The sequence below is a fragment of the Mytilus edulis genome, chromosome 5 (assembly GCF_963676685.1).
Source record: "Mytilus edulis chromosome 5, xbMytEdul2.2, whole genome shotgun sequence".
In the NCBI taxonomy this organism is placed as follows: Eukaryota; Metazoa; Mollusca; class Bivalvia; order Mytilida; family Mytilidae; genus Mytilus; species Mytilus edulis.
The window spans coordinates 21,362,315-21,372,928 of NC_092348.1; the positions used below are offsets into that span (position 1 = coordinate 21,362,315).

The 10,614-nt window shown below is 30.6% G+C and overlaps 1 protein-coding gene across 1 annotated transcript; it reads left to right on the forward strand.

Moving 5' to 3' along the window:
- Window positions 1–1,154: 1,154 nt before the first annotated feature.
- On the forward strand, window positions 1,155–9,040 carry LOC139523186 (fatty acid hydroxylase domain-containing protein 2-like). Its single transcript, XM_071316999.1, has 5 exons — window positions 1,155–1,266; window positions 2,669–2,790; window positions 5,219–5,424; window positions 6,192–6,464; window positions 7,352–9,040. Exons 1-5 carry the CDS (start codon window positions 1,236–1,238, stop codon window positions 7,431–7,433), a joined length of 714 nt encoding a protein of 237 aa, XP_071173100.1. The 5' UTR covers window positions 1,155–1,235; the 3' UTR covers window positions 7,434–9,040.
- Window positions 9,041–10,614: the final 1,574 nt, after the last annotated feature.

Below are 10,614 nucleotides of genomic sequence, written 5' to 3' on the forward strand. Positions count from 1 at the left end.
ATATTCATTTGCTGAGTTCATTACAAATTTATTGAATACAGTGTCTTCCAGCATACTTTATGTCATTGTTTTGTGAAGTCTATAATGAAGCACATCTACCACAGATAGAGGAGTGTATGACAGTATTTTGTTTTTTTGTATTTTTGTATTTAAGTGCTTTCAGTTTGTTATTATGACTGCAAACATTCTTTGATACTGCATTGTCATTGTTTTGTTTATAGTTTCTTTTATATCTTAAAAAAAGAATTTTTACTTAACTGATTTACTTACTAACGGTGTTTCATTTGGTTTTTTTCTGTTCAAAGGAAGACAATTCAAATGGTTTAAAAGTCGAGACTTCCACATATAATCCATTACAGGTTATAGTATACGTAGGAAATATAGAATATGTGCAATATAGTAAAAATTGGAGATACCAGATTTTAAAAACTGCATGCAACGTATTCTTATTTACATAAATGTTTGATGTTTTTCTACTATATGTTCAATAGTTTACCTTAGTTATAGTTCGGTAGACGCCTAATCAATACTTTTTTATACATTATATAAACTTTAATAAAACATAGAAAAGAATACGGTATTTAGAGGGTAAACCTTGGTTCAGGTCAAATTTGAAACGGTGTCCCAAACTGAGCTCTAATACGAATAATGGGGCACTTTTATAAATGCTAAGGGTACTATTGTTTTATATTGTCATTCGTCTGAAGTCTACGAAGGCGATGGTCAGGATTTGTACGGTACGTTATTATTATAGAAAGGATATTTGAGATTATTGTCTCATTTATAAATAAAGGCAACAGTAGTATACCGCTTTTCGAAATTCATAAATCGATTGAGAAAAAACAAATCTGGGATACAAACTAAAATATATCAAATTTGAGAGGAGAATTACGATGTAAGATACTATTACGCCAAGTATAATAAAGAGCAGGTTTGTGCTTGTCAGTCTTCTGTAATATGCAATTGCATTAATGATTGTAATGCAACAGAGGTCAAGATTTGTGTCTGTTCTTGTAAAATGTGTAGTTTTTGCAAAATATAAGTGTGTATTGCAGGTTTTGATGTTGCACCAGATAAAACATGTGATTATCCAGTTATTAATTTTGATGTAAATCCATGTGAATCGTTCACTCGGTTACTACCTCGTACACAGTGATTGTTTTCTTTCGTTAACTGATAAAGGTTATCATGTCGCATATTCAGTTGAGATATTTAAATATATCACCTATCGTAAAATGGAGTCGGAAGCATTAATCAATATTGTAGGTTAGTAATTATTTATTTTGTAATCATATATAATTTTTACCTTTTATCGATAAATCTCGAAGAGAAAAAAGCGCAGTAAGGGAGTGAGTAAGCAACTATAAACATATTATATAAATATATAATCATTGATGATATGTCATTACAATAATTGATATCATAAAAGAATTTCGACAGATTAATCCCGTTTAATGTATGTTTATGATAGGACAGCTGATCTGATCCCATATATATACATATGTTTAACAGCATTTGCAGTCAGCTGCTATTTGTTCTCCAAATTTGTAACCACGCAATTTGGACTAGTCCTATTTGTAAACGGGCAACTTATCAAAAGAACGACTTGTTTTTTTCTGTTTATATGCTTTTCAAGAAGTGTATACCAATTTTGTACGTCTATTATTATTTGCAGATTAATAACATTTTTATTTGGGGTATTTACCGTCCCATTCTTATTCACCACTTGGACTAAAAATCTCATATTTGATGTTTAACATACTAAAACGTATATCCAAAAAGTCTAAGGGGTTAGATAGAGGTTCAAATGAATACGGATTCACATGATGTCGATTTATTCACTTGCAAGCGAATAATACATCCACACTGTTTTATAAATTATTATGAAATATTTGGGCTAGAGTTATTGCTTATTACGATATATCATTTCAAAATTCTCGTATTATAAATGTTTCCCAAATTCATGGTTAATGAGCATTTTTTTAAAGATATAAGCTGAATCAAGGAAAAGAAAGAATATAAGCTTTAAGATCTAAAGCGCGAGTTATGTTGTGTTTACCAATTACATGATCGGCTATAAAATCAGACCAAATTTTCGGTTTATTTATGAACCCAAAGAAATAAAGAAAGCAAGAAAACTGGTCTACCCTAAAACTACACGGTCCAATGGCAAAACTTCAATTCCGTCGATTGACGAGGTTACTTCAGCTCTACTTTATTATTTAGGAAATGCCATATTATTGTACATGTTTGCCTTGATATATATTTAAGGCGAATATTTAGATTTCAGACAATGCAGATGATTATTCAGCAATACAAATTTATATATATTTGAATATAGTTTACCATACACTCAAAGGCAATTCCTAACCATTTCTACATTATCAAAGCCATATCTTACCCAACAGCCATAACACTTATTGGTCACAAAAATTATTACAAACAAGCAATATGAGCAAACCATACCACATCTTCTTATTTTTATACTTTAATAGATGAGTTTAACTTTTATTGAGGACATTTTATGTTACTGCTTTTGTTCTTACACCTCGTTGGCTTTCAAATATCGGTTTTGAAAAATCCTGCTGAAGGTAAAACCAGAAAAGCGCTTCTGATATTAAAAGTATTAATTAAAATAACATTTATATTGTATTTATATTGATTACAGGTATGAACATAGTTTTTGGGACGTCTTTCCTATTAGTTGGAGGATTTTTCCTATACGCTGATTTATACCAAAAGCCAAAATGGATGATGAAATACAAAGTACAGGCAGGCACAAATACACCGGTATATAGAACACAATACTATAAATCATTACATAATCAAAACGCAAATACATATTATTCCAACGTAATATGAATTACACTTAAAACATATATCTAATTTATAGCTGTAGGTTGCATTTCTGTAAATATTGACATTGCAATTTCCCACTGTTACTATGAAGTTTCGTAAAAAATTATATCCCAAAACGCAAAGTTGAAATGCACTACTATTTTATTCAAAGGTCAAAATATAGGACTGTGCGGCACATTTTCAACATTAGTATTCCCTGAACTTCTAAGAGTTGAAACTTATACTAAAATTCTGTACTACCCCTACGGCACTTTTAGACCTCCTTAGAATAAAAATTATAGGCGCTACCATGTTTTCTATACTGGTAACATTCGCAAGTTTTGCTATGAGATGAAATACAAAGATCATATTTGGAAACCAGTACGTTAAAAAATTAACATATCTATGAATATTATATATCTCCCCAAAAGAGGCGTGGTTTAAAAATCATATGTATCAAAGTGCAACCTGTAGCTTTTAATATACACGGAATAGAGTGTTATTTTTATAGAGATATAAAATATAATAACTTCTGCATTTAAAGTAATATCGTTATTGCCTTCATGCTTCTACATCCCTTCTCATATCACATGACGGTCATAGGTGGCAAACAAATTACGTTACGATAAATCAAATATATATGATTGTTTTGTATTGTTTCCAGCACGCTTTTCTGTACTTTCTTTGATCAGGCATGCATACGAGACAATTAAAAGGCGAGGATGTATTATTTCCTAATCCCTTGAGGAGCTATATTCGTCGTTTTAAAAAAATGTCGAATTTGAAATTGCAAAATTGATTCACAGTTACTTATTCAAACATTCCTCATCACTAGCAAATCAAAGCAAACAATACTAATAGAACAACATATAAAAAGATGCAATCTTGATTATGTCATACAAGAATATTTTGAAACATTTTTTGAAAGGGGGTGCAATATTTTGTCTCTCCTGTTACCATGTTCAGAAGAAATTTTGGGTTATTTAGAAAATGGTTTTCAAGAGTAAAAACGTCTATATACATACATTCTGTGAAGTAATAGATTGTTTGTCAATTTTCCATGTTGTACTTAAAAATGCCTCTGAAAATTGGTTTTCAAAGGTTATAAAAATAACAACCAGTAATGCAAGTCTAAGATAGCAATATATTATGTTCCGCATTTTCTCTTTCTTTCAAATAAACCCAACATGAAGTAAAACCGTTGCATGTTGGTTTACTTTGAACTTATTTTGTTGGTAACAGGAACGTACGTTAATGATATATCACTATGCAAAGGTCTTTCCTGTTACCTTTTTTGTCTATCCTTTTACCGTTAGAAGTATTGCACTTGTAAATGATAAATTGTAAAGATCAAGACTTTATAACCTTGAGATGAGTTCAAAGAACGAAATACTTCATTAAGTGTGCAGCTATATGTTATTCTAAACTTTTTAAAGAAGTTTCTGTCTACTATTGTCTATCCTGTTACTGTAACCATAGCAGCCATTGTAACAGGATAGACATAACAGGATAGACAAATTTCTTCATTTTTGAATGCTTTTATGAGATAATGATTTTCTGTTGTGATTTTGGTTTACAAAACGTTATTGCACTTTTTACAAGTATTACATTTGTGTTATTAATCAATATGTTGGTAACAGTATAGACATGACAAAAATGTACCCCAATGATTTTTCACTTAATGTCTTGAAATATCTTTTATCTTCACTGTTATGCATGAAAAGTGCTGTTTTCAATGTTTAGTTTTCTTTCCACTTTTGAAATCATTACTGTCTAGCTCAAAATTAACACGGAGACCAATTTAACGGCTGATTTAAGTAGCGGTACTTCATGTACGCTGATTGAATTTAGTTTGTTGACAAAATGATACATATAATAATAAAGAAGCTACGATTTTTCGTAGAGTTATTATTAACGTTCTAAGAAAGTCCCTTATGCCGATATCAATTCTATCAGAAAATAGCAAAAAAATCATTTGAAATGGGTTACTCTGACATTGTATGCACACGAATTACCCAAAAATCGTACTTAAATATGTTTGAATTTATCAAAATAGATCTAAATCGTGTTTACTATTAATGTCCTGACTCGTAAATCCTTCAAACTTTCTTTAAAACCCTACAGCTGCAATTTCCATGAGAAATTAAAAAAAATAGCATGGGTGTACTGAAAATTCGACATTTTTTTGAAAATGACACATATAACAAAATAAGGCCTTTGAATAAAACGAAACAGCGACTTCAAATAACGTTCACATGTAACAACATCAAATTTTAATTTTCTTTATTCATTTATAGTGAATGTTGGACCATATCTCAATACATCGCGCACCTTACCGTGCTGATGTCTATTATAACCTGTTTTACCTCTTGAATTCCAGGTCAGCAAAGAAAAGTTAAAGAAACTTATTAACGTGTTGAACGTTAATTACATAGTCATCGGTTTACCATTCAGCATTGTGCATTACTATTTGCAACGTTGGAGAGGATGTGACGTCACGTTGACATTGCCATCTTTAACAATGCTGATTACACATATTGCCCTATGTATACTGATTGAAGAAGTAGGATTCTACTATACACACAGGTTGTTTTTTTGCTTTTTTTTTATATCGGCCCTAACATTTTTCGTACTATATCCTAGAATGAAATTCATAACAGTGTGGTCGACGGTAAAACGTTTATTGGTAATTGTACTGAAAAGTTAACCTATAACTTGTTTGTCGTGGGCGATGATTTTATGCTCACTCAGTCTATCGGAGGCCTTCAAGTGGGGATTTAAATAATCATTTGTTACACATTTTGATACATAAAATGAAACTTTCTTTTCACAAATCGTTTAAGGAATTTATTTTAAATAATTGTTATACCATCACTTACAACAGTTTCACTTTTAAGAATATTAATGTCCAGAGCTGATATCGATAAATAATAATAATAAAAAAAAGTTTATTCATGGTAAAAAAAACAAAAAAAACTTTTAAGTTAATGGGGACCCGAGTTATTTCAGAAAATATCTTATTGATTAAGAGAACAAAAACTTCTACGTTGAGATGCACAATAAATTAGCATCATTGAAGAAAATGCCTACGAATATAAAAAAAAAAGTTTATATAAAAAAAAACAAGAAAAACACACATACATACACAACAAACAAGACAAAAATAACAATCAATTTCTATATATTGTTGTATTGAAAAATATGCGTAAAAAACTCTTATACTTTGCCAGGCTTATGATGCACGTTTCGTATACAAAAGACACATCATTGACGCTTCTAACTTGTCAAAGATGTTTGGCGGAAACTACTAAACATTTATGCAATCAATCAAAATTTCCCTTTTACAATTTTAGGTTACTACATTCGCCTTTATTGTACAAAAACATACACAAGCTCCATCATGAGTGGACATCACCTATCGGTATCGAGGCAGTGTACGCACATCCATTTGAGTACATATTCTCCAACCTATTACCAGTGGCGGCCGGGCCATTTCTCTGTGGTAGTAACCTGGTAACTACATGGACATGGTACATCCTAGCCACTGCTGTTACTATAATACATCATAGTGGTTATCATCTACCATTTTTACCTTCTCCAGAGTTTCATGACTTCCATCATCTTAAGTAAGTTATACTCACACCCGTTTGTTAAAATGTAAGTATATGCACTTGTACACTTTTAAACTCTTGCACATTTGTTGCAGTAACATAGGTAGCGTTTGGTTTTAATTCTAGTTATTTTGTTGCTGTTTTAACGACCAACCATTAAAGTGTTTTAAAACCCTTATAGTAAGAACAAATGAAACAAGTTCTATTATGATTTTAGGAAAAATATATATTGATAATATAAAAATAAGAAGATAAGTAAGATTGTCAATGAGACAACTACATATACACGTTAAACCTAAAGTGAAGACTGCAACTATAGATACTGGGCACTATGCTAGTTATATGATTGAGCAAAACTTAACCGTTTAATAAATCTCAGTTTTACATAAAGTTAAATATTGTTAAAAATTTCGACAGACAAATAATACAACAAATATGTAACGTACATTAAACGAAAAACAAGTACGACAACAACTGGGTTACAGGACTTTAGTAATGGACTGGCACATACTAAAGGTGCGCACATAATAAACAAAAAGCATGAAACTAAATAAGGAATACAAAGAAGTGAACTTAAATATGTACCATGTTGCCTTAATAGTTATGTTCTGTGATTGTTCTGCATGTTCTGCATGTGCATTTGTGGGGCACTCTAACAAAGTGATGGATTCAGAAAATTTTATATTAATTAATGTCAAAATTCTTTAAAAATATCAACTTCAACTAAAACATCGTCGTCTTGATGAAGTCGCTAAAAAAAGGCACTCTTTTTCAAATTATAAAGAAAATATCTTATTCACCTTTATTTGATTGTGTGCACTGTATTTTAGAATTTGAACAATTATTTGATGAACTCGCGGCATATGTACCATATCATAAAATAGCTATTGCATGTTTTTCAGATTTATCGGAAACTACGGTGTTATAGGACTATGTGACTGGATACACAGTACAGACCGAATGTTTAGGAAAAGTAAGCAGTAAAAACGGCATAGAGTTATCTACTCATCAAACGAAATGACACGCATGAACAATTAAAGTATTCATTTGCATGTACTAAAATACAATTGAAAATAGGTCCAAGCTTACGTTTATAATCCAATTGTTAGTGTGTCCAATGATAGTTTCAAAGCTTACAGTTTGCAGTTCATTCAACAAATGAAATTTATCCCACAATATCTTTCCCACTATTAATGATACTGCCCACACTTAGTAATTCCACTGATGAATGTATATAGTCCACATCATAAATTCGCATTAAGACATTAAAATATTTTATTAAGAGTCTCTGTATATACTGAATATATAGAGTTCTAAAATTCGAATATGTTTTGTATCTGGATTAATCTTGAAATTGCCAATGTGATGTTAAATGATACTTTTTAAACATTCTTTGAATATTTTTATATTTCAGAATTGTAAACAATGTCAGTAGAGCATGAAAACTGTATGCGCCATTTTACATTTACAGAAAAATGAGCGAGCTTGAAATCAAATTGCTAATCAATTCCGTCATTTGATAATCAATATGTTTTTGATACTTGTGTCATTTGACATTCTCCAAGATGCCTGATTGAAAAATGTAAATGTGTGATGAAATATTGTTCTGGGTGAGGTTTATAACCTATTTGTCCTTACACTCTAAGTAAAATGTCCAATTTGTATCAATATGTCCATTTCACAATCGTATGAAATAATAGTGACATACCATTATCTAAGCAATCAAGTGAAAGAAAAAAAAATATTGTTTTAAATCATTATTATAACATTCTGTTGTGTTCATTTCTATCAGTTGTTTTCGTATACCATATATAGCTAACAAGTGTTTACAAAATCAATACTTACACATAACTTATACTCTCACATTTTTATTTTGAAAATACCAAGTAATTGTTTCAAGTTAACTCAGAAAATTCCCTGATAATATCTGCTCAAATGTTTTATTAAAAAGAAATTGTACAATCCCCCTTTAAAGAGGGACGAAAGATACCAGAGGGACAGTCAAACTCATAAATCGAAAATAAACTGAAAACGCCTGGCTAAAAATTAACGAAGACAAACAGACAAACATTAGAACACAACATAGAAAACTAAAGAATAAGCAATACGAACCCCACCAAAAACAAGGGGTGATCTCAGGTGCTCCGCAAGGGTAAGCAGACGAGTTCATACGGCATCACTGAACTACCAACCAAGTATTGTCACAGAATGGACGCCAAAGTGTGTCATTTACATATTCGACTAATAGATGGACACCGTTTTTGTTTTGTTTATTTGTTTATTTTTTTTTGGGGGGGGGGGTCACATTTTGACGAGATATAATTTTGTGAACACGTTTTGGGGGAATAGACATACTTAGGGGGAATGACATGTTTGGGAGTGTTACATATTTGTTATTCTTTAATTTGTGTTTGTCTTCCTGACTTGTATTTTCTATTTCAATCTATCTACTGTGTCAACATTTTTCGTTGATTTGTTATACGCATATATTTTGATTATAGTTAGTAGTTTTATTTTAGTTTTTAATTGTTTAACTGCGCCTGTATAATGTATTCTATTATTTGTTGGAGATTAAAGTTATTGCCAATTTACCAAGCTCTACGTTTCTTACAATATCAAATACAGAGACGTGATATGATTGCCAATAAATTATGTAAATAAACAGCTATCCACCAGAGTCAATAAGGCGTATCTAATTGAATATAGGTAAAAAAAGACCTCTTTAACAATTAGCTAAAACATACAATAAAAACTAAAAAATGAAAAGACAGACACTTCCAAAAGATACCTTAGGGACATTCAAGATCATAAGTCGAAAATAAACTCACTACGCCATGGTTAAAACGGAAAAGGATCAACAGACAAACAACAGTACACACAACACATGAGCCCCCAACAAACACTGGGAGTAATCACAGGTGCTACGGAAGGATCACCATATTCAGATCCACATGTGGCACCCGTCTTGGTGCTCATTTAAGTAAAACCATTAAAATTTCATGAGAAAAATAAACAAATATTTGTATCAATTCTAGATCATTATTATTTGAAAACGTTTATAATATTTGCAATTTATTCAACTGCACAAAAGCATTTTGCTAAGTTGCACTTATCGTTACATTACATTAGAAGTATACATAGGGATAATATAATAAATATTCGTCATCGAGCTTATTTCTTTAATTTTTTTTTGAATTTTTGAAATGCTAAAGCTTTTCTTCCTCCTAACTTGATACAGGCATTTTTTTTTATGTAAACGAGGTCGATTGCACATCTGACTTTAGTCATATGTACATCAAGATGTTCTATTTGTTATGTCCGGATCCTTTAAAGTTTCTATGCGGTTCGAATTTTTTTGATGTTGATTTCCATACGTTTGACTCATAATTGCTTACATCTCCATCATTTGATCTCTAGCGGATAGTTACCTTGTAGGTAATCATACGAAATCTCCTTCTTAAAATGTAAAATCGATATATTAGATTGTTAGTTATTAAACATTTGTAAGTTATCATCAGCTGAATCTATTCGAATTTCAACGATCAATGTTTTGCCACGTGATGTAGCTCTGTAGCTCACGACATTGATTTTGTTTTTTACTACTTACTTATTTGTTTATTTGTTATTTTGGTTGGGTATTTTTTCAAAGGTTTCTTTTCGGTAAATTTACTATAAACCAATCTAAGTCTTAATATGAATAAATATCTATACTTCACGAAGTCAAAATTATTAAGAAAATGCATTATTGTATAAGCAGATATCAACAATTTTATTAAAAGTTTATGTAAAGTGTATTTTATTTGAATACGACTTTATCATCCGAACAGTGTTTTTAAAAAAAGTTGCATTAAAAGTCCAATCCCATAATGGACGTATATCTCCTGACGATTCGTAAATTATTAATATTACATTAAATGTATGTGTACAAAAATGTATGTGTCATTCATCGAGACTCCTAATTAATAGGAATTTCTTTTTCTTTCTATTAACATGTTTTGAAATCTCATCATTTTGGAGGTAATGCATCTTTTTGATTTGTTTTCGTCTGTCTGAATTTGTTGTGATTGTATGCTGTTTTTTGTCATTGCAATTATTTTGTATGTTAAACAATGTTCAATCTTATTACCAAGTTATCCCGCAATGCTTTTTTGGTAATTAAACAATA

What these genes read in the sequence shown, in the direction of transcription:
- LOC139523186 (XM_071316999.1), top strand. Translation starts at nt 1,236, where the DNA reads ATGGAGTCGGAAGCATTAATCAATATTGTAG. An exon ending in AGGCAGGCACAAATACACCG is followed by an intron (nt 2,791 to 5,218) that starts GTATATAGAACA and finishes CTTGAATTCCAG; the next exon opens with GTCAGCAAAGAAAAGTTAAA. An exon ending in CATGACTTCCATCATCTTAA is followed by an intron (nt 6,465 to 7,351) that starts GTAAGTTATACT and finishes CATGTTTTTCAG; the next exon opens with ATTTATCGGAAACTACGGTG.